The sequence below is a fragment of the Ictidomys tridecemlineatus genome, chromosome 4, assembly GCF_052094955.1.
Source record: "Ictidomys tridecemlineatus isolate mIctTri1 chromosome 4, mIctTri1.hap1, whole genome shotgun sequence".
Lineage (NCBI taxonomy): Eukaryota > Metazoa > Chordata > Mammalia > Rodentia > Sciuridae > Ictidomys > Ictidomys tridecemlineatus.
Genome location: NC_135480.1, coordinates 30328392 through 30353754, shown reverse-complemented (window position 1 = coordinate 30353754; position 25363 = coordinate 30328392). Strand labels below are relative to the sequence as shown.

At 44.9% G+C, this 25363-nt stretch overlaps 1 protein-coding gene across 2 annotated transcripts in view; it reads right to left on the bottom strand.

Moving 5' to 3' along the window:
* The window catches only part of Abtb2 (ankyrin repeat and BTB domain containing 2), a 161182-nt gene that overhangs the window by 100500 nt on the left and 35319 nt on the right, over window positions 1–25363 (bottom strand). The window contains exon 1 of one of the 2 annotated variants that reach the window (XM_078046252.1): window positions 14438–14572. The exons of the other annotated variant lie outside the window; for it this stretch is intronic. Coding sequence (XP_077902378.1) covers window positions 14438–14456 — 19 coding nt within the window. The 5' untranslated portion in view covers window positions 14457–14572. Of the gene's footprint in view, window positions 1–14437; window positions 14573–25363 lie in introns of those variants that run through there. 2 annotated transcript variants of the gene reach the window in all.

Sequence of the window (25363 nt, the reverse complement as noted above, 5' to 3'; positions counted from 1 at the left end):
CACTGACATACAGACGGGCCGTCCTCAGCCCAGGACCCAGGCCAGTCAATCAGCCACCAGCTCTGCTGTGTATAAACACCTTCCCTCCTCAATCAGCAAGGGAGGCAGGTGCTGGAGATCTGGTCACGGTCAGTTGGACAATCTGATAAAGCCTTCCTGGGGTCGGCTGTGGTCTGAGAATAGACCCAGCATAATTAGACCAGGCAGAGGGGCTGTCAGACAATCCAGGCGGAAATAACAGGGCCTCTGCCAATCAAAGGGAAACCCTATGGAGGGGGTGGGTGGGGAGGGGGGCAACTGTCGTATGAGTGGATGGTGGGGGAGGGGAGGTTTCCCGGAGGCTGGCTGGTGACTCTGATGGGGCTGTGCAGCTCATTATGTGAGCCTCAGAGCAGGGCGGGCGCTATCGATCACTATCGGGGGTCTCGGGGGATTCATCACTATGCAGCAGGACCTGGTGTGTGCTTTGCTCTGGCAGTAACGGAAGAAGATGGCAATACATCCTTGCCCATGGAAAAACAAGGTACCCCCCACCTCTGTTATCTTGCAGGTCTCTTACCCATGAAGGTGCAGAAATGGATAATCACAATAAAAAGTCCCCAAAAGGTTTGGGGTTTACAAAGCCCTTCTGTACCCCTTCCCTCAGGGAGGCCAGGTGGGGGTGATGCGTGAGGAAACACAGAAGCTGCCTGCTGTTTGGTCCTGAGCTCTCCTCTTTACATCCCAAGGTTCCCTCCCCAGCATTCTCCTTCCAGGCCCATCTCTAGGTCCCTTCTTTCCGTTCTTGCTTCTCACCATCCCTCACTGTTTTCATGCCATTTCTTCCTTTCTACTCACCCCCCACTCCCCGCAAAACAAAAGCCTTTTAACTCTATTATTCTCAACACGTCCCCTTGGAGGCTGAAAAACATATTCATGGGCATTATGCTGAGTGAAAGAAGCCAGTCTTGAAAGCTTACCTACTGCACAATTCCATTCATATGATATTCTGTCATGATGGCGAAATGATGGGTGGGTGTCAAGGGGTGGGGGAGGGGTGACTAGCAAGCAGAGCAGGAGGAAGCTTTTGGGGGTGATGGTACTGTTCCCTATCTTGATTATGGTGGTGGTTACACAAATGTATACATGTGTATACACATGTATTATACACACAACCCCCAAATTATACACACAACCCCCAAAGATAATTTTACCCTAAGGTAGTTAAAAAAATATGCATACCAATAGAATGGATCTCAGGTTCCTGAGATGGGGGTGGGGAAATGCTATAACTATGAAGGGTCAACTGATCCTAGTCACAAAATAGACTCACTTCTCGAAAATTTTCCAATTTTTGAAGATAGCTTTCTATATAACACAGCCTCTGTGCACAAGCCAGAGTTCCACGTGTATTTCTTGACTCTGGGGACCCCCTTCCACTGCATGCAAGGTGAATGGTACTGAGATATGGCCAATGGCAGTTTCCTGTAATCAGAGGAACACTCTAGAGCCCAGCATGAGAACCTCTGGGAATCTCCCTGACCCCTCTCCCAGGCACTCCCTCCCTCTCTCAAACAACTGGCCTTCTTTCCCTTCCTTGAACAACATCAGCTGTCCATACATTCCTGCAAGACGTGTGCTACAGAAAGGATCACTCTGTTCCCCACCGTATCCAGGTCAACTAGAATGGACCATCCAGGGGTTCTCAAAAATGGAATGAATAAGCCAGGGAGAATGAAGCTTAAACAAAATGGGGGGAATGATGGGGCTGCGAGCGGTGCGTGGACCCCAAATCCATGAAAATCCTCTTGCCATTTTCTAGAAGTTTTACATCCAAATATTTCAACCCACAATCCCTGACATTTTATTATTATAAGTTTCAAACACAGCAAAATTGGAAGCATTTGAGAGTGGACACCTGTATAACTACCATCTGGAGTCTTTCATGAACACTTTACTATTCTTTTATTATCACATATTTACCCATCTCTCTTTTTTTCTATTTAATCATCTAAAAACATTGTATTGCATAAACAAAGAAGGCAAACCAGAGATAAAGACACTCTCTATAGCTGTCCTAAGAACAAAAAATAATCAATGACTTCCAATACCTGGGTCTCCTAGAAGCCATCTTCCTCACCCACATTTTCTGAGCACTTTGAATCAGGTCTGAAAAAAAATTGTAACAGGACAGACAGAGCCCACTGGGTGGGTTATTTTCCCACTGCCTCATTAGTCTTCATAGTCATGGTCTCTGCCCAGGGGGATAGTGGTTTTGGGGGCTCACAGGCCCACAGGGAGATGACAATGAAGAATGACCCTCTGCAGCGGTTCCAAGGCCACTCCCCTCCCCACCAGACTTCTGTGTTGCTGCAGAAACCACCCCCAGGTGCGCGGAAGGCGGAGGGGTTTGCACAGAATATACACGGAAAAGCTGTGTTTTCTTGCCTTGTCACAAAGCGCGGCCTTCTGCCGGGCACTCCTGCATCTGGTCGTGACATCAGCAGTGACCTTCACAGTCCCTCTGGGGTTATTAATCACACACTCCCACCTCCACCTCTGCCTTCAAATGGACACCAGCAACGTGGCCATTCTTACTGAGGTCCTGTTTGTCAAATGGGAATCTGCTTTTCCAATTCTGCCATCAGCATTGCTTGGGGAACTGGCTCAGCCCTTGAAGAAAATGGGTCAATGACATAAACCTATGATCAGTCAAGTTCTGACAAGGGTGGCAGGAGCTAATCCAACAAGGCTCCTGTACTTTGCAGTCCAGGAGGACCTGACTTGTTAATTCTCAAACATCTGAGCGCTGAAGAGAACGTATCCAGCTTCAAGATGTACCCAGCAGCCCTTCACATCAGGGTGAAGGACCACTCTGTCATGTTCTCATTTAGAATCTGATAGATCCTTTTTCCCCAGGAAAAATAAAGCGTACATCAACACTAGATTTTGCAATTAATTTCGGGGTTCATCATAGCACATCCACAAAATCCCTAAGTCCCAATAGCCATGGTTAATATTAACACAGATCTTACTCTGTGCTGAGCACTGTGTTAAGTATTCAATCTGCATTTTTATTATTCAGTCTCCCAATCCACTTATCATTCTCACTATTAGCCCCATCCTCAAGATAGGAAGTGTGGCTTAGAAAGGCAAAGGGATTTGCCTCCTAAAGCTAGTAGTTTGTAGTTTTTCTCTACCTCAGGTGCCGGGGTCGTCAGATTCCCTGTCCTTGTTTCTCTCTATTGTCTTTGGGTTTCCCTAAGAACTCCTCCTTAAATAGAGAGTGTATAATTTAGGTCTTTTAGCTGTAACCCCGTGTTACGATGTTGGAGCCTGATGATGCAGTGGTAAGGCGTCTTCCTGCCTCCAGAGTTACACAACTTGTAAGGAGCAGACCCGGAATCTATCCAAACCTGACCACAGGACACTGGAAAACTCATGGCATTCTCAAGAACCCACAACCCAATTCTGCTTGGGCCATAACTTGAAGCTACCCTGACCCTAGGTCTTCTTTAACATCTAAATGGCTTGTTCTGGAGTGTGAAGTCAACTGATGAGAGAAAGCCCTCCCAGGAAGGTCGACTGGAGTGGGACCTGGGTATGAGCCAGAAGCGCACACGGCCCTAGGTCCTTAGCAAGGAAGCCTAAGGGCAGGTATCTAAAACCTAAGAATGGCAAGTACATCCCCAGAGGCAAAGTATATTCCACAAAAAGCCAGCTCCATAGCAGATGTCAAATTGAACATGTGGACCTAATTCCAGCCAGATGTTTGTTGTTTGGTCCACACATTTTTTTTTTTAAATTTAAATTTGAATAGCTTTTAGGCAGAGCTGATAGCTGACTGTAGTCCTCACTATGTCCAACTCTCTTACATTATTCCCAATTGTTTTACCTCCAACAGCTTCATTAAAACAAGTTAACACAGATCAAGGGCCCAGCTCCTGAGGAACTCCTAAATCGCAGCAAAGAAGTTGTACTTACTCTACAATTATTTTTGAAAGTAGACCCTCCAGATGCCCCCCACCCCCATTGCCTTGGACTTTATTAACTACAAAGAGCCCTACCCCTGACTTTTCAGAATCCCAGTTTCCATGGTAGAGCAGCTCACACTTCTCTAAGCACACCAGAGTCAGCGGACAAGTTTTTCCTAATATCAGAAAAATGAAAGTTAATAAAAGCCTTTGGGTATGAACATTTGTCATATGTTAATGATATGTTATTATTCACATGCTAATATGAATAAGAATATAATTATATAAATATTTCAATATGATAATTTTCATTATAAAATTTTCACACATACATATAAAAATAGAATTCAAAAAGATCCGAAAGGGTTAATTATACAAGTGGTTACAAAATTCTTGTTCTTCATGGAGGGCTGTAATTCATTCCTTGTCATGTGTAGCCTTGGGTAGTTACTTGAATCTGTGCACCGATGCATTATGCACAGATAGATAGCAGTCTTCATTAGAATAAAGGCCATTACAAAAAATTCTTTAAAAAGTAAGTAAACAAACAAAAATCTATCCATCTGGTCTTCTGCTAAGAGTTATGATATTTATGAAAGTTTGCAGTTTTTTTTGCAAAAACATGGCAATAGAGAGAAGCTGTCTTACTACAGAGAAAGTGCACAGTGTACAATCTTGCTTGTGGTTTTTGTTGGTTTGTTTTTGGTGCTGGGGATTGAACCCAGGGCCTTGTTCATACAAGGCAAACACTCTACCAACTGAGCTATATCCCCAGCCCTTTGCTTGTTTTAAAGTTGCACACTACATAGACAAATGAGGATACAAGGAACCTGCTGCCCCAAGATGTGCTTGGCATGCTATTTTTGCGCTGAAGGCCCTTGGAAGAACTGCTGTAGAAAGGGCCATTGGAATTGCCCTTTCTTATCTATATCAAGCCATGACAACTCCTGAGAAAGAGATGCTGCTCTTGCACCAAGAAAAGAAGGGAATCCTACCACCAGTGACTTAGAATTTGTTTTATGATGGATCCATATAAATAAATTTCTTAAAATAATCCTTAGCTTCTGCCATTTTGCATCCTTCCATATACCTCCTGGTGACCTTTCCTAGAATGTACTCCCCCTAACTTGGATCCCAAGTTTCCTCACAAACTTATCATTCTTTGCCTACAAGGTATGAACACTTTCTGTTCTGTGTGGGTCTTCATTCTCTTAGAAGGGTCTTCATGTACATGTAAAAATAAAATGTGTATGCTTTTCTCTTATTAGTCTGTCTTGTGTCAATTTAGTTTCTAGATCCAAAGATATCAAATTAATTACTAAGATGGGAAGAGGTGAGCTTTAGCTCCCCTACTTACACAGATAGTCCTCAACTTATGATGGCTCAGCCCACAATTTCTGGGGTTTACAATGGTGCAGAAGCAACGTGTAGTCATAGACACCAGACTTTAAATTCTGATCTTTTCTGGGCTAGTGATACGCAGTATGATATTTTCTTACGATGCTAGGCAGCTCCCAGTCAGCCATGCACCAACACTCTACAACATATTGTGTGGCCAATCTGGGATGTTCAGTAAGTTAGGTATTTGATGTAGTTTTTGACTTATGATATTTCAACTTATAGTGGATTTATTTGGATGTAACCCCATCACAAATGAAGGAGTACCGTATACATAGATAGAAAAAATGATGTACAATGAGATATCACATCATACCTGTTAGGAGGGCTACTACCAAAAAATAATAATAATAAATGCTTGAAAGGATGTGCACTTGGAACTATTGTGCACTGTGGTGGGATTGCAAAATGGTGCAACTGGTATGAAAAACAGCGTGGCAGTTCCTCAAGAAATTAAAAATAGAACCACTATGCAATTTAGCAATTCCACTGCATATATATCCAAAAGAACTAAAAGCAGGATCTCCAAGAGGTGGTACACACCCAGGTGCACATGAGGGCTTTTCACAGTAGTTAAGAAGGGGAAGTAACCCCCATGTCCATCAATGGGAGAACAGATAACAAAACATGATATATATATATATATGTTATATATCAGGTGAGCTATTGTTGAACAGGTACAGAGTTTCAGTTTGGCAAGATGAAATTTTGGAGATTTGCTTCATCACAGTGTGAGGGTACTTAATGCTATCGAACCATATACTTTGGGCTGGTTAACACTATTATTCTGCTATGTGTTTCTTATCACGATCTCTAAAAAATATGTAAAAAAAATAAAAATCTTTTAAAAGAAAGGAAGGATGGATATTTCTAAAGTTTGGTGCATTTCTGGTGTTAGGACCTGGGGTTCTATTTGCTCTTTAACGCTTTATTTTCTTGCTGTGATCGAATACTATCAGGAGAAAATCAGAAGACACTTGCCATTTTAAAACAAGAAAGTTGAGCTTAAGAGAATTTTAGGGGTAGGAGTCAGATTATACATTAATAACTACGACCTGGGTGAGAGGCTCTCTGCCTGAGGCAAGAGCAGACCCATCTGAGATGTCTAGGCCAGAGTGATGGCCATTACATTTATGACCATTTGAAAAAGAAGGACAGAGAGAGAGAGAGAGGCGCAAATACATGTATTAGAACAGCTCACCGGATTGGATAAAACCTTTTAACATGCACTCTGTCTGCAATCTAAATGTCTTAAATGGTATGAAAACTTAACGATTCTATTCTTTCTAATCTTTATTTTGCTTCTATCTTCAACAATATTTCTAAATGTTCTATTTTTATACTCTGAGGGGGTCCTGAAAATCCCTCCCTTTTGTAAAGCACCATAATGTGCTTATCTAAATGTTTTTATTTTGACTTTCTGCATTCCGAAACCAGAATGAAGCTTATGCCAGGAGTGGTGGCCCATACCTGTAATTTCAGTGACTCAGGAGACTGAAGCAGAATTTGAGTTCAAGGCCAGCCTCTACACCTTAGCAAGCCCATGTCTCAAATCAAAATTTTTCAAAAAAGGGGCTAGGAATGTAGCTTAGTGGTATGGTAGAACACTCGGTCAACGTGTGTGAGGCCCTGGTTCAATCACCGCACACACACAAAAGAGAACACAGTTTACAATTTATGTGTATGTTAAGTACAGACTTTCTGACTCCCCAAAGTTAATTCTGAATCATTAATGAAGAAAAACAGCACGTATATTAAATCACTAAAGAAATATTATACTAAGTGCAGGGTTTGGGAATTTAGTGGTACTTGGAATAACATTAAAATTTTTTTGGAATAGTAATGAAAAATATAACAAGCCCACCAAACCCATAATTTTATGAATAATATTACTGAGAACAAGCCTGAATTTTAACCACCAATTTAAAGAGAAAGATAAGGAAATGCAGTCAAGTGATTTTTAGATGTGGATGAAATCGTGAGATAAAACCGAAATCACTAAATGACAAAGGTGTAGAAGACACTGAACTAAGGCATCTGTCTTTCTGAATTAAGGCACTATCTGGGCTAATGGGGGCATCCTCCCTTGCCAATCCATGGATCATCCATATTTTCAAAATGGCAGCTGGAGTTAAGTTTTGCATTGTAGCCAGGGAGCAGAGAAGGCTGATGTATCTTCTGCCAAGATTACATCTAAATCCACCCTGATTTCAGCAGTCCGTGCCAATTCAAGTTACCCCAGAAAAATACTTTCTTAATCTTAAAAGTGTGGTTCTTCTCTGTAACATGTGATAGTAGTTGAAGACATCAGATACTTAAGTAGCTCATGGCATATATATTATATATATCACCTATACATCATTCAGGGCAGGCAGCCTTCAAGGACAATGTCAAAGGAAGAAATGGTATGGAGCAAAGAAGTAGGTGCTGAAGAGGACAGAATAATTTTGACTTGAACACAGATGGAGAAGTATCTCCAGGAATTCCACAGCCAGGACTAATAGCTAAAATTACCAGCTTAAACTATTTCCCATGTTCATTCTCTGAAGTGCTATAAATGGAAACAGTTATAAATTTTTTTCCCCAATAAAGTGTTCACATTCTTCTTTCTAAGACACCAGAGACTAACACTCGTTTAAGACCAACTGAGGAAAAATAGCATTTACAGCCACTGTGCAAATCCTGAAAAACTTCATCTGCCGAGTGGAAGCACAGCAAGTGGCTCCCGGGTTTCCCTGGCTCCCTGCACGTGTGAGAGACCGGGGTCTGTCATTATGTGTGCATACCAATGAGCCTCAGATCTAAGTCAATGCCACCGTGATCCCCAAGGAAACAGGCTAAGTGTTCATAACAGCCTGAGAACTTTGGGAATTAGAGGACAATAGTATTTTTTTCTAATTGGATCAGAATCAGCTTTGATGTCTTCATCCCAAGTGGACCAGCTCGGCATCCCCGCCAGCCTCTTGCTCTGGGAAGAGGGGTCTGTAAACACATTCCCCGTCTGGAAGGAGAGGGCTCTCCTTTGTCTGTAGAACATCTGGGCTGCCAACCAGGCAGTTCTGCTCCCCAGGATCACGGGGTAGGGCACAGGACTCGCTGGGGTGGGACAAAGGACTGAAAACTGTTCCTCCAGCTCCTCTTGATTATGTTTATTTTTAAGAATTGTTTTGTGTTGTTATTATTTAACATAAATGGGCTGCTTTGGGTTGGACAAAACAGCCGAAAAAGAAACATCCCTGCTTGTAGCTAATGAGATGTGTTTTTTTTTTTTTTTTTTTAAAAAAGGCTTTTACAGTGGCTTATACAAATAACACAAAGGTCCCATTTAAATGGGTGCATGAGGAATCTGAACTCAACTGATTTACACATCTAAGACATAAGCCATATATACTAATTTGCCAAGTCCTAACCCTCACCAATATATTTTCTAGATTGACTGAACTGGGGAAGGGAGGACCACATCTAAATAGACCTTAAATCAAGCATATATTTCATTCTGCTGGTGACCCTGGCCTAAGGCCACTGGATCCAAGGCTGCATTCCTTTCTCTTCCTCCTTTCACCTCCCTCTCTCCCCAGTAATGAAGGAAGGAAAAGCCACAGTGTCCTGGAGAGGACTAGGAATGATTTAGCAAGAACTTACTTGGAAACTTCTAAAACAGCTGCAGAGCTATACGTCTTGTGGCACACAAAGATGCTCTTTCCTTCTTTGCCAATTGGTAAAGTTTTGTTGGCTTTAACCTGAAAACAGCCAGTTTCTCTGAGGATTCTTTCAGTCATGCTCTGTAGGGATGGCAGCCCAGCCGGGGCCACTGGGCTCTACTCTGGACAGGAACCAGCCATTTTGCCTTTGCCCTACTGGGTTGTCCTTTCAACAAACAATAAAGGATCTTCCTATGAGAAACAGAAAGAGTTCCACCTGAAGGGTCTTCCTTTCTGTTGGGGTGTGTGGGGGGTGGGTGATGGAAAATAAGCAAAGATACCCAGGACAGAAAGCAGTGGCCAGTGGGAAGAAAAAATGAGCAGGGAAAGAGAATGGAGGGGGACTGGAAGGCTGAGCTCCCCACGGAGAGGTCAGAGAAACTCCTGCAGCAGGCGGCAGTGATCTGCAGGAAATGAGGGAGCCTGCAATAGGGCACCTGGGTGCTGGTAACAGCATGTGCAAAGCCCGGAGGGGCTTTGGAAGTTGCTGAGGAAGGCAGGGTCTGATCACAGAGAGCTTGGATTTCCAAAGGGCTTGGATTTTATGCTAGGTTTGATGGGAGGTCTTTGGCCAGGGGACTCTCATGGTAAAATTTACATTTTTAAAAACTGGCTCTGGTTTTCAGAAAGCAAGAGTAGGGGCAGGGAGACGGGTCAGGAGGCTGTGGATGCAGAGGAGGGGAGAGGACAAGTGGCTCAGACTACAACAGCAGTGGCAATGGTGTCTCCCTGGCTGACAGATTGGGTGTGGGGTATGAACAGAGAAAAGTCACGAATGACTACTAGGTTTGCAGCAGTGCAGCCCAAATGTGCCATTTCCTGACTGGGGGGGAGCAGGGAGGATGAAACTGGGAGCTCAGTGTGGGTCCTGTGACACTGACAAAGTCGCAAGGAAGCAGGTGGAGAGTCTGGGGTTGAGGGAGGCAGGCCAGGCTGGAGGGGCAGTGTGAGAGTCCCAGATCCCAACATACCACCCAGCAATTGGCCTAGATGAAGAAGAGGGCCGGAGCAGAGCCACCCGGGGTGGAACCTGGAAAGCTCTGCTAGCCCTCAGGGGGAGAAGACTGAGCAAAAGGGACCCAGAAGGAGAGGACCCTGCGGGAGGAGGAGAAGCCAAGGGAAGGAACAGCTGCAAGAAGGGACCAGCTGTGTCATGCTGCTGAGCCACCTTCACAAGGTGAGGAAAGAAATTTTCAGGCATGGACACACACACACACACACACACACACACACACACTCACACAGTGTGGAGATGGTAAAATGTGAACAGGGAAATTCTTGTTGCATTTTTGCAACTTTCTTTATGCCTGAAATTATGCCAAAATAAATGAAAAAAGAAAAAAATAATGTTTTGGGGAGATCCAGGAACACGAAGGGCCGAGCAGGGCCCACTGAATCTAACAACACAGAACCTGAAGATATAGACTGATCATCCTGAATCCCCAAACCTGAAACCAAGCAGCTCAAAATCCAAAACTTGTTGCATGCTAGTGTGACGCCGCAAATGTAAAACCCACACCTGACCTCATGTGACAGGTTGCAGTCAAATACAAGTGCGTGAAAAATACTGTATAGAATTACCTTCAGGGTATGTGTATAAGGTGCATAGTATACATGGATTTTATGTTCAGAATTGGGTCTCATCCCTAAGTTGATACTCCATTAAATATATGAAAATACTCCAAATTCTGGCAATGAGGGGTATCCTGACCCACATGCAGGTCCTGGAGAAATAAAGAGCCACTACCTGCTAAGGCTCTCGGGGCAGCAAGAAAATTAGGGGTGGGCAGGGGGAATCTTGCTACTTCTTCTTTTAAACCAATTACTTTAAAAAGCCATTTTACTTTATGGTCTTCCCATTAAAAAGAAAAAAAAAAGTTCTAAAACGAAAATACTATTAGGCTTGGGAACACCAAAGCAGAATTTAGCCTGTCCTAATGACAACTGGGCCCGTGCAGATGCTTAAATTAGTAAAGATTCCTGTTCTAATTTCAGTCTTGGTACTTTCTCATCCACTTTGAAATTCCAGTCCTTGAACGGCTTGAGTGATTGAAGATGCAGCTTAAGGTTTCATAGGAGCTTTTCAGGGACGTCTGCATTAATCCTCTGCTCCATGCAATGTAGAAAACATTAAGCAAAAATTTCTGAAGTTAAAATATGTACTTAATTCCCACTACAGGGGATGGATCTTTTTAACAGATGTTTTTCTGGGATGGCTGGTGATTGTGAAATAGGAAGAACTGAAAGAATCAAAGTAGGTAAAGGGGATGGATTGGGCAGGGGCAGGGGCTGGGCTTGGGAGGCGGGAATGGCCCATCAATTAAGTTTCCAGACTGTTGCTAATGAAAAATAAGCTGTCTACGGATCGTTGCTGGGACATTGCTATACACGGTGGTCACGGACCAGAGAAAACGAACCCAAACTGATATTAAAAAAAATAATAATCATTGAAGTAAGACATTCCTCTGATGTGTAAGCCAAGATCTCCAAGGGTATTGGGTCCCCTTGTTTGGAGGGACTATGTTTGGGAATTCATGGCAGTTTACTCCTCGGGGAAAACAATGGAAGCAGTTGTGTGCCACGTCAAAGGAGCCTTCGGGCTTCTGGAGGTGGCAGTTTAGCACATCCTGCTCCATCGGAGACCTGCCAGCCCTCCACTCTTCTTTTTATAAAAAAAAATTTTTTTGAAGCTGTATATGCACACAATGCCTTTATTTATTTTTATGTGGTGCTGAGGATCGAACCCAGTGCCTCACCTGCTAGGCAAGTGCTCTACCACTGAGCCACAGCCTCAGCCCCCAGTGCGCGGCTCTTGATGGGACACCTTAGATCAGCAAATGAACTCTGCGTGACACATTTTAGGAGAGTGGACCTTTTCCTTCATTAACTGGCTTCTCGTTCCCTCAGCTCAAATTGACAGCAAGGATGGGAGCCTCAAACCAAAGGCATTAGAGTTTGCCCCCCTAGGGCTCCCATTCTGCATTGCTCCTGCATTGGAAACAAGAGAGTTATACAGCTAACGTGGGTGACCGAGGAAGCAGCAGAAGGGGTCTGAGTTAGCATCCCGCTCCCCCATTGACTGGGCCTCAGAACTGGGGTCAGCCACTTTACCTCTCTGTGCTCCAGTTTTTATGTGTTAAACGGGGAGGATGTCACTACCGACTTTGGACAGCCATAGGGAGGAATGAACGAGACAAGAATAGAGAGGGTGACACGGTGTCTGGCACATAAGGCTTTCTGCTTCCATTCATGGTGGGCCAAAGGCGAAGGCTGGGAACACCTTCAAAGGTAAGGAAGGGGTCTCTTTTATGGCTCTAAAATATTCAGTGTTTTCTTTTAAAGAAGCCATTTTGCAGCCCGCTGGATCTCACCGCTATGCTAGCTCAGCATGAATACCCCCCATTAAGAATCATGTCACACCCTTGCCTCGCAAGTGGTGGAAACCCAAATCAGACGGCATTCAGCTTTGGGTAGTGGGAGACATACGAAGGCCTTTCAATTTCCAAAGCCATGATCAGAATGCAATGTTCTCGAATCAGGCGTTTCACATTTTAGAATTCAATTACAAAACCCTACCATTTAGCTTGTTAGGCTGGCTGCTCCACCCCAGAAAGAGTGACAAAAGACAATTTTTACAGCCAGGCTGCAAGTTCCAGTGCCATAAATCACTGGTTATCAGGATGGAGTGGGACTCATTAATACAAACGAGAAGCCTGAAAGGCACCCATTAGCATGCTATTAATTTGTTTGACGATCTACAGCGTGGCAAGAGCTAAAATAGTGAGGCTGGGCAAAACTGCATTTCATACAGAAGAATAATCTGGTCCCATTAATTTCTGTCATGGGCTTGCCAGATGTAATTGGGTATAATCAGACCTTGCACATCTCGCCACAGCTTTTTCATCTTCTGTGCTTTTAAAAGAACATGGGGCGGGGGATGAGCTTGAAGTCTCGGGGCTCAGTAAAGATAACCAATGAGAACAGGTTTTAAGGTGGTGCACCTGTTAAGGACTCTGCCTTTTGGGTGTTTACTCTGCCTTTTGTGTATTTGCTTTTCGTGAAATGAATGTGATTCATAAACTCTTTTCCAGTTGGGTCAACTTTATTATACATCCACCCATTCATCCAATTTATTGGGGTGTGGGGCAGGACAGGGACTCATTCAATCCCTGTGGGTAGATGTGAATTTCTTCCATTTTTGCCAATAGTGAGGGGGCATGAGGAAGGGAGAAAGACTGCAGATGTTTTATTGACATCTTTGTGACAGGGCATTTCTGTGGCTGGCTGGCCTTCCAGCCCCCAGAAATCTTACTAAAAATAGACTCACACCCTTGAAGGGCTCTGACATCATGCTTGCTCACCTGGGTCACTACTGGTAAGAAGGAAGTCAGACAGGGGAGCTGCCCATGTGCTCCTGAACAGGTCTCTTTTTTCTTTCCTGTAGTAGTTAGTGCTGTTCAAAGGGCACCATCTTGCCATGAAATGAATGGAAGAAAAGAACTGTTTCAGGATTTTTCAGATGGTGGAATTGCAGATAAAGGTCTATAAACCCTGCTCTGATCCTCCAAATGACCACTTGACTATTTAAAAAAAAAAAATCTACATCAATGAACATGTAATTTTCCTGCCCAAAGTTAGCATAAACAAGCCCACATACTTTGATATGATTACATCCATCAACAAAACACGCAGGCCTGACCTCAAAGCTGAGAGGCAGGGAGAAGGGAAACCCACGGGCTTCGCTACCCAGAGAACACACTGCTTAACATCACCCTCTGAGCATTCAAACAATTCAGCTTTTCCTCAGTACAAGACCCTGGACATTATTAAACATTTAAACATAATCTGCGCTCAGGGTATAACATTTGGTAAGTATTATAAAGTATAAAGAAGAAAAAAAAATCATTGTGTTTCTATCCCTCTGAGAGGAAATCCCTTGGTGTATTTCCACACATATGTGTGTGTGGACAGAACTGGACCATAGCATATGTACCATTTCTTATCTCCACTTTCTTTCATATATGTGGATACTTGGGAAGCATTTTCCTATACATTTCTTTCAAAGACAACCCCCCTCCCTGCACTGAGGATTGCACCCAGGGTTACCTACCACTGAGCTACATCCCCAGCCCTCGTCATTTTTTTGAGATAGGGTCTTGCTAAGTTGCTAAGTCTAGTCTCAAACCTGCCATCCTCCTGCCTGAGCCTCCCAAGTTGCTGGGATTACAGGCATGCACCACTGTGACTGGCTCAGAGATGTAATTTTTAACAGGGCTGCTGCGTAAGTTTCACTATATTCAAGCACTGTGATTTATTTAACCATTCTCAGATGACATGGAGATGGGATTTTAATCTCTCCCTGGCATCTCTAAAATTAACTCTCACCTTCCTGTTCAAAACTCATGAGCTGACAGATGCAAATCCGTCGAGGAACATTCTCCTTGGGAAACTTGAGAGCAGGAATTCTTGCTATGAAGGTCTCTGGTGTGAGATGAGCTGCTCAGTCCCTAGGCCAAGAAGCCAGAAGGGCTCCGGTCACAGCCAGAAAGACTGCTGAGATCAAGCCAGAGAGGCTGGAGATCAAGAGCTGGCCTGGACCTGCGCACGCTCTCTCGACAGCTTGAATTGGTCACTGAGCCTGTGGCCCTTGAGTGACTCACTGTTTGTGACCTTGAAACCACCTCAGGGAAGCAAGAAAGCAAGATGTCCCTGGGATCAGCTGATGCCAAGGAGGCTCCTAGCTCCAGAAGCCTGACCTCTTCACCCAAGTTTTAATACTGTCCCAGGGGTGAAGAGGTCAGGCTTCTAGAGCTGTGAGTCTCCTAGGCCCCGTCAGAAGGGCAGCTGGGAAATTCCTGGTTTATCACTCAGAAGACATTACCAATTTTCCACCAGGGGTTGTAGGCTCCTAGGAGTCTAGATATGAATAGCAGTCATATCAACAGGTTGATGGTATCTGATAACACACCTCCATCTTGATTTCCTGGCTCTGGCAGATTTATTCCTGATGCAGTTTCATTTTCCACATTCCTGTCCTCTGGGCCTTTGACATACAGCAGAGGCCACAGGGCAGTTTCTTTGCTTGGAGCCAAAGAGAGATCTCACATTTAGCACCTCCTACTTTCCACCATGCTGTTGGTAGTTAGGAAGACCACAGCAGACAGTTCATTTCTTTGGTCAAGAAAGAGAAAGAGCCTGGTGCAGTGGCACACACCTGTAATCCCAGCAGCTCTGGAGGCTGAGACGGGAGGATCACAAGTTCAAAGCCAGCCTCAGCAATGGCGGGCAAGGCACTAAGCAACTCAGTGAGACTCTGTCTCTAAATAAAATACAAAATAGGGGTGGGAATGTGGCTCAGTGGTTGAGTGCTCCTGAGTTCAATCCCTGGTACCTTAGGAAAAAAAAAAAAAAAGAAAAAAGAAAAAGAGAGCCTATGAGAACCCAGAAAGAGGTATGAAGGTCACTTTCTGGGCTGAGCACATCCCTAGAGCAGCACCAGCCACAGGCCAGCCAACCACGACCGCTATTCTGGGTATGCCCCAGCTCACAGCTAACAATATTTTCTAACTCCATCTTCCATTTTTATTAACCAGTCAAGCATGTTTTACTTTACACTCTGATAAGAGGATCAGAAACAGCTTTCCCACATATAAGGTGATCTTAATTAAGTGTAAGGAATACATCAGCGGCGCTGTGTGGAAGCTTCCAGGCAGAGGAGGAAGAGATCTCCTGTGTTCTTCTTTAACTGCCAGCTCCAATGCACTCTCCACCCTTTAGATAGCAATTCACTTCTCAAGCATTTAACTAACGTGAACGAGAATATCATCAACACTCACATGAGACTAAGTACAGCACTACTGCAAGCACTTCCTATAAACAAACTTGTGTGATCTTCCTAATAGCTTATGAAGTAAGCACAATTCCCATTCCACAGGTGAAAAAACAGGTCAAGTAACCTGTCGACAGACAGGAAGCCAGGGAGTGGTAGGGCCAGGATTTGAACCCAGGCAGCCCAGCTGCAGAGGGTTTGTAATCACCACAAGCCCACAGTGCTCTGATTGAAATGGCCCAGGGATTTTGGTTGCCATTCCCCTCAAAGGGTACAGGTCCCAGAGACAACGTGGAATGGAAAAGGAACCTGCTCCCTCTGCCAGCCTCAGTTCCCAGGTGCCGCTCACAGTGTACTTTATGCCTCTCAGGAGTAATTTTAGCCACATGTGCTGACATCACAGCCTAGCACCTGAGTTGAGTCAGACTCCTTGGAGCAGCACCTGGAACAGCACAGCACGTCAGCGGGGGACAATGGGCTTCCACATCAGGACTCACAGCTTGGGCTAAAGAAAACATGGACTCTGAATGTGCACACAGGTGCACTTGAGCTAGGAGAGACCCTTGCATCCTCTGGCTGCAGATCAAAATGTTAAGCTGCATCTGCACACCAAAATCAACAGCCCATGCCCAAGAGACTGTGCACGGGTCCCCACAGTGACTCAGGGCAGTGTTTTCTTGGCATGTGGGTGGTGGAGCCTTTATGGGACAGGCCTGCTCCTCCATGCACACATTTGCTCTCACACAGCATGTTTCTCTCCTCAAACAGGAAAATCTTGCAGTCTGAAACATTCAGTATTCACAAAGGTCCAGCTAGCGGGGTAGTAACACCACATGAGCCTGTTACCCAGCCAACTGACAAATCTGGTCAATGGAGCGGCTGTTGAGGTTTTACTTTTCTGATAAAAACACTCGACTTGTGGCTTGGGGTTTGCCTGGAAATGTATGGAGTAAGGGGATAGGAGGCAAAAGACACCATAGTTCAATATATTTCACTCAAGATGATTTCTATCTTCATAGAGACAGTTAAGAAAGAACAAAAGGAGGACTTCACTGCGACCTTTCTTTTTGAAAATGTACCAACTTACAGAGAAATATAAAGGATAGCACAATGAACATCCCAGTCCCTTCTCCGACATTTTCCAATTATTAACATTTTGCCACATTCATTTTAATTTTTGCTGAACCATTTGAAAGTTGCAAGTATGTGGCTTCTTTTATCAATATTTCAGCACGTGTAACCTGAGATGAAAGACACTCTTCTGTATGACATTTCCGTTCTTAAGAAAGTTAATATTGACATTGTAATGTCATATAATATCAATTCACATGATTATATTAATTTTTCATACTAGTAAGAGTTGGAAAAACCTGAATTAAGTAGGATGATATAATTTGGTTGGATTCAATGCATTTGTTAATAAAAATAATTCTAAAATGTATCAGCATCTGCTTTCTAAGAACAGCACAGTGGGTAAAACTGAACTTTCATACAATGAGGAAGTATTTCCAAGGTCTCAGCAACATGACTCTAAACTAATTTCTTTATTCTACAACACTGGATGAAGCTCGGAGCACATGAAGGCTAGTGTAAATTTAGGAAGTTTTTTTTTTTATAAACACACTGCATGGAGTTTGTGTTCTTGTTTTGTGCACCAACAAAAGTATTCTTGCTTAAAGAAAGAAAGGCCAGAAGGTGAGCCATGTAGTTGTTGTACTTTTCTTCCAGACAAATATTACTTTCTATAAATTTTCAAAGAAGTTTATAGAAAATTCTGCTCTATGACAGTTCCAGTAAGTTCAAAATGCAGCCAACACTTAAAAATGCCTAATGACTGGAGTTTGCATACTTGGTTTTCCAGCCATAGCAAGCAATGGCAATGACAGAAGCATACTAGGATGGGGGAGGGACTTAAAAAAAAAAAAAGAAAGAGAAAGAAAGAGTTAAGCAGAAGAAATTGAGAAGACTCAATATGGATCTATGGAGTGAGAGGTGGTTCTCCCTGCATGAATCCATGAGTGAATATTTCAGAGTTCGGTGTCCTAAGAACTGAGTCCCAAGGATGCCCTAAGTCACCTGCTCTCCTGCAGATCTGTGCTGTTACTAGCCAGCATTCCTTCCTGGTATCAGGAGAGCCAGACAATAGCAACCAAAGCCCATGGGGCTCGGAGAGGACAACACATCACTAGGTCACCAAATGAAGTTCCAAACCACTAGGTCGCTTCTCTAAAACACCTGGATCTGAACTGAGAAATGACCGACCATGTTCTCTCAACCTGATCCAGTGTTTATCCCTTGTCTTCCTCTATGCATGGCCTTTGTTACCACTGCCTCCTAAAACTCTTGGAGGACTGGTGCCTCACATCCCCACACCCAGCTCTTGAGCAATCCACCGTCCACAGAACTCAGCAAAGACCAGGAAATGAAGAAAGCGTGCACCGTCAACAGAAACGCCACGGACTGCCGATCGTGGCTCTCCCAGGAGAGCTCCCTGGAACTCACATAGTTCTTCCTTCCTTTGCACACACTTCCAACAGTGTCATTTCCTTGGGGACACAGGCTGTGCTCTTGGTCTGATTCCTTCATTACCTGTGGCCATGAGTCTGGCCCTACAGTCAGATGAGGGTCTCAAAGTCACAACATGGTGGAATATAGAAGGTGGGCATCTTGGAATCAGGGTCCTGAGGCAGTTTACTTAATTCTCCTAAGCCTCAATTCCCTTGTTCTTATAATACGGTCTGTTGACAGTTTCTTTGAGGATACCGTGAGATGAGAGACTGAGGCACAACCTCTCAGGAGCTCCTGGGAGTAAACCCTCACCTGGCCACCTCTCACTCCGTGACTCTGAGCAGGTTTCCTCATTTCTCTGTGCCTTGGCCTCCTCACCTGTAAGATGGAGATAATAACAGGAGTGATTGCCTCACAGGTCACTGCAAGAATTGTATGAGTGGACACATGTGAGCTCAGGACACCAAAGATAGAGCAAGCCCTGGGTAGATGCTCATGACTGCTAATCCCTGTTGCTATGCGTAGATTTCCTGGCCCATCACTCCATACATACCAGGTACTCAACAGAATCTACTTGCTGAGAGAAAGCTGGTTGAGAGCAGACCAGTTTGTTCAAAGCAGCAAGAAATAACAGCAAATGGCATTAGACAGGCTTAAGATTTTACAAAAATAGAGAGCAGTCATAAAAACTTCAGACTACAGCGTGGGGCCATTTAATATTAAGGTCAACATCTGGATACATTGTGGGGTCCCTCAGTGAATCACCCCCTGACCACCCAGAGTTGTAAAAACTGAGTCACTGGGGCCATGTTCATGTCTGCTCAGCTCATGGTTTAAGAAAACAGGAAATGGTGTGGAACACTTCAAATGCCTTAGTCCTACCTCAACCGTTAAAGGTTGGCTGCAAAGATAAAGTTTTGGTACTTATAGGACACAAATGTGCAGCTGTCCTGGATGTCTCTGCCCCTATGGTTTCTGATGAGCTGAGATTTTAGCAGAGGCACGTTCACCAGGAAGCTGCAGGCAACTCTCCCCTGTCCAGGTTCCTTCCAGAGCCTCATAAGAGATCTCACGTTGGTCACATGTAAGATGGACCAGAGTCAGCTAAGACCACGGTCCCTCCACTCCACCTGACCACATCTCCCCATGCAATCCAGTGGGCAGTATTAGCACCTGGGTGAAGGGACCTTGAGAATTGGGGATACAGTCGACTGGGCTCAGTGGCTGGCAGTTACCTCCACATGGAATTAATATGTTACTAAACATCCCAGTAAGCCAGTGACATCCAGAAGCACCCTATTACCAAATGTGTGGTGACACAAGGGTGTAGGGCCAGAGTTCACATCAGAATGTGTACTTCAGTGCTCAGCACCGGAAGTAGGCAAGGAGGGGAGGAGAAACAAATTCACAATTCAGGAAGCCAGAAGCAAATCTGGAAAATTCTTCCAAATTTCACAGCTCATAAAAGAAAAGATGTGACTGCAGTTTCTCCAAATTTGACAACAATCCTCCACAATCCTTGACATCACCAACAGTGAATTATGAAGCTAAAATACATTTTTAAAACTATCAGTGATAAAAGAAAAACCTCAACTTTTGGTTACCTATTCTAATAGAAGACTAAATTGTGCCTATAGAATATAGTACAGAATCACTGTCACATGAAGAGGTGATCACAGTCAAAGAATTAAGGGGGGAAAAAGTGGGTCAGGGGTTAAAAAAATAATTTGTCTGGATTGTGTGATATCAGTTTTAAAAAATGTTTTGTAGGGGCTGGGGTTGTAGCTCAGTGGTAGAGCACTTGCCTAGTATGTGTAAGACACTGGGTTTGATCCCCAGCACTCCGTAAAAATAAATAAAGGGATTGTGTCCATCTACAGCTAAATTAAAAAAATAAATATATAAACATGTTTTGTAGTATTTTCTCACTCTAAATATATATTTGTCTTTACCTCTCACTTTGCAATCATAAAGTTTTATTCTTCATACCTGTAGAAAATTTAGGCTTCACAAAACCTGAGTCGCATCTGCCTGTTGCTCATCACTTAGGCCTGAGCTTGAGTCTGATCCATGGTGTGATGGGGAGGTATCTCCCTGCAGTACCCCATGGGGGCTGGCTCTTGTTTCTAAAAGGGGGACAAGCACAGAGTGTCTTGTCTCTTGCTTGTCACTGAAATGAGATAAGGCATGGAGACAGCCGAGAGCCAGGAAGGACTTGAGCAGTACCACCTCTAAGCACCTCTCCTGCACACGCTGAGGACTTCCACGTCCTTACCTTTGGATCCATTATCCAGGTTTTTATTTAGTACTTTGTCTACCCCACAGATACCTCAGGATGCCTTCTCTCCCAGGTCCTCATCCTGGTCCCTCCCCTTCTCAACGCCTCAGCGTCTACCCCATGTGCATGCTGGAAGTGTGAGGCCCGACTCACTGCTCCTGCCCCCACTTTCCCAATTCCCAATCAACTCTCAAATCTGTCACCGTGGCTTCTTTCCAATGCTCCCAGACCTTCTCTGCTTGCCTTGCCTCTCTCCCTGGAAAACTTCATGGCCTCCATTCGGGTCTCTTTCCGCCTCTAGAACAAATATACAACATAGTGTGATATTTCTGGAAGGCAGGCAGTTCCTTAGAGATCCTTCTTTTCGGCCAAGGACCTAATGGAAGGTACCAATCGGGTTTATAATGACAGTCTGGGGGACACCCAGTGAGGCCCTCTCTCTATTCCTAAAGGGCCCAGCAGGCAGCCTGGGCCCCTCCACTGCCCTCTGGTTCTGACAGTCTTGCCTCGTGAGAAGACATCATCTGTAGCTCTGGCTTCCGCTGCCTCAGAACTCCACATCTCATCCAGGCAGACCTGGCAGGCTTCATGCACACCCTGGCTTGTCAGGCCCCGGAAGGCTGCCGTGACCCGAGAGGGAGGCTGACAGGAGCACAGCACTTCCACGCTGCAGACTCAGAAAGACACATCACAAGTGCTTCTAAATTTATCTGCCTCCAGGAGGTCTAAAAATACCCAAAGTGGGGCTTAGTCCCATGGACACCAGAGCAGCTTGGACAAGGCTTCAGCTGTCCTCCTCATTTCTTCAGAGGACACTTCAATTTAAATGAATCTGCTCTAAAATCTCCTGCAATATAAATGATGCATTGAACCAGTCCCTCAGCTGCGCCTGAAACCAGATCAAGGCAGAGGATCACCAAGGAAGAAACGTAGGAGCTGCCACCAATACGGCAATTGGGAAAGAAAAGATTACTTCTAGGGAGTAAAGCTGAGGTTGTTCTCTAGGGCTGAATAGAAAAAAAAAAAATTGGGTGGGGTATTAAGGTGTCTTTGAGGGGTGGGGCACTGAACTGGGGACTGAATCCAGGGATGTTCTAACACTAAGCTACATCCCCCATCCTAAGTTTAATTTTGAGTCAGGGTCTCCCTAAATTGCTGAGGCAGGCCTAGAACTTGCAACCCTTGCAACTTGCCCTGCAACCCTTGCAACTTGCCTCTGACTCCCTAGTAGATGGAATCACTGGAGTGCACCCAGCAAGTGCCCATTTTTCACGAGAGGCAATTATTTCAATGCAATCTGGTTCCTAGTGTTCTTCTGTCTTAGGACATAACATAATTTTTATGCCATTTCTCTTTTGCCTAGGGTAGAGGGAGCAAATGCTATGAGTGGGCCATCAACTACCACTCTGCTAGGGCAGGACTTTTGATTAGCCCTTCATTCAGAGGAAGGGGCTCACCTCAATCTGGAAGAGCAGACGGCTCTGCCTGGCCAACGCGTCTTCACACTGACTGTACACATCCAGATGCCCCTACATGGTTCCTTTTTGGAATCCCAGGAAAACCTTTGCCATCTACTCATTTTTGGAGGATTTCTACAAGGCAAGAAATGCTAGACTTGATGTAGAAGATTGGGGCTCAAACTGACAAAACTGAGTTTTTCCTGCACTGCTAACTGGGGATGGTGACTACCTTCAGGGGATGCCTGGGGGAGTATAAGGTGAGCTCCATGAAAGTGCATCACCAGGGCTGGGGATGTAGCTCAGTTGGTAGAGTGCTTGCCTCCCATACACAAGGCCCTGGGTTCAATCCCAGCACCACACACACACACACACCAAAAAAAAAAAAAAAAAAAAATGCATCACCAGGCATTCCAAAGGGGCTGAAAGATATTTACTGCAGGGGAACATCTGGTATTTTATCCTTTCTACATCAAAAAGACCATACTCAGAGCCGGGTTGGTAGCTCAGTAGTAGAACACTTGCCTAGCATGTATTGAGGCACAGGGTTTGATTTTCAGTACTACATATAAATAAATAAAACAAACAGGTCCATTGACAAGTAAACAATATTAGAAAAAAAAAAAGACCATCCTCTAAAGTGTTCCAATATTGAATGTGTTTGCAGTCCTATAGAGTTCCCATTTCTTTCTTCTGTACTAATTTAAGAAAAATAGGCCCTCCCTAAGGATATTCCTTTATCTCAGACAATTCGGCAGCAGCAGCAATAGCACTAATGTTTATTGCGCACTTTCTATATACTATGAACTATAAACACATGTCTCATGAATTATAAGCCAAACCTCTCAACAATCTTGTGTAAGAAATAGGTTCTATTATCCTCATTTTATAAGAAAAAATAGCCTGAGAGAAACAGTCATTTGTGTTAGTTTAGAGAACTAGCCAGTGGCAGAGCTGGGCCTCCAAACACAGGCCCAAGCAACTCTAAAACCCGTGTTCTTTAAGAAAAAAAGAAAAGCCCATTCCTTAGCAAATATAACTACACATGCCAAAATTGAGACTAGTCTTGATTTGGAAATGGGCCATGAACTGAAAGGGTTAACAATAGTTCATTGTCAATGAAGCGATTTATATAGGAGCCCATGTGCATTTTCATGCTCAAGGAGTTCTGGAACCTTCCCTGCAATGAGGTCAGCAGAGGGACAGCGACTGGCAGTAGGAAGACAAGTAAGAGGATGACCAGACACCCTTAGAACGCACTCCTGGCGCTTGCTCGGGGGCTGGCTAGCAGACAGGCCGTCCCATTGGCTGGCTCCTGAGCACCTCAGCGGTCTCCTGGGTAGGATGTGGTCTGACCGCATTCTCTGAAGTGTCTGGTAGCTCCTTGCAGGCCACTGGTGCAGAAGACGAGCCAGCCAGGAGCTGCCTGCATCCCTATGACATTCACCAGAGGGGTCCCATCTCCTGGCCTGCTGGGCCGGGGCTCCCAGGTTAAGTTGAAGCCCCCTCTTCCCTAGTAAGCAACCTAGTGGTTGTAACCTGGGGCATCTGACAGGTTGATGTTTGGAGAACACCATCTCAAACACCCTGGAGGATGGGAGGAGCATTACCACCACCACCACCACCACCCCCCCTGCGCACACCCCCCATAGAGATGATGCTGTCGGCCATGCCAAATAAGCAAGGGAGAAGACACTGAGGGCCCATTTGCCTCCGTTTCTTCATCTGTAAAACAGGGGTAACACGGGACTTTGCAACTCCAAGGAGAATGAGTCCACAGGTGGAAACCCCACAGAACAGAGCCTGGTGCTTACCAATGGCCCAGCAGTCACTAGTTACTACCTACTACCACCACCTGGGAAGAGTGGTGAGAAGCCACAGATTCACTGTGTAAACCCCACCCTTTTTTTTTTTTTTTTTTTAAAGAGAGTGAGAGAGGGGAGAGAGAGAAAGAGAGAGAGAAAGAGAGAGAGAGAGAGAGAGAGAGAGAGAGAGAGAGAGAGAGAGAGAATTTTTTAATATTTATTTTTTAGTTTTTGCCACGGACACAACATCTTTGTTTGTATGTGGTGCTGAGGATCGAACCCGGGCCGCATGCATGCCAGGCAAGCGTGTTACCGCTTGAGCCACATCCCCAGCTCCATCCTTGAGGAGACTTTCCCAGCACCTCCAGCTCATGTCAAAGCTGAGTTCTTCCTCGTGGGGACAGGTCACAAGGGCATGACCTTTCTCTGACACGATGCTGGGGTGGTGCTGCCTGTGGTGTGGGGAAGGAGTGGACTTGCTCTGGGAACTGAGGGTTCAAGTCCCCCAAATTTATAACAATAAGGGACAGGGGCTGGCGCTGGTGACAGAGAAGATGGAAAACACTACCAAGAATATCAATCTTTGAGCCAGGCGCGGTGGCCCATGCCTGTAATCCCAGGGACTTGGGAGCCTGAGGCGGGAGGATCGTGAGTCCAAAGCCAGCTTGAGCTAAGCAACTCTGTGAGACCCTATCTCTAAATAAAATAGGGCTGGGGATGTGGCTCAGTGATTGAGTTCAATCCCCAGTACCAAAAAAAAGAATATTAATTTTTGATATTCAACATCCAAACCCTGGAGTACCACATGGAAGCCAGGCTGGCTGGCTGGCCTTTGGATGATGACAGTATTTGTTGCATGAAGAAAGGAAGAACTAAAGAGACCAGGCAGATGTGTGTGTTTTTAGGGGCCTACTATGTGGCATACTTTGTGCTAAGTGCTGCAGGGCCATAGTCTTTTCTCTTCTGCCCACCAGCAGCAGGGGAGAGGTGGGGATGATTCTCTGCAGATGGTCAGTGTGCCCTCAGCCTTAGGACTCTGGCCCTCTGCACGGCAGAGCCTAACCTTCACCCCAGGTATCCCCAATTGGTGCCTGAACCCTCTTGGCAAGACCACCCCACACAAAATGAACAGGAAGCAGGGTAGCCTTTCAGATATTAAGAATTTCAAGACAGTGACAGCCAATCATTAAGTCAAGTGGAGCCTTCCAAGCAGGGAGCCCCCAGTGACCACCCACTCGCATGCCCACGAGGCTGGCTCTGCTCTGAGAAGTCAAGGGGACCCCAAGCAGAGGTGTCCCCGGCCCCACAATAGTCCCCACAGTTTTCATTTTGCCAAGTGCCAGCTCATCTCTCCAAACGACTTCTCCAGAAAGCTGTGTATTATCTTACCCTCCAAAATACAAAGACTGGAAAAATCCCTGCCAGAAGAGCTCA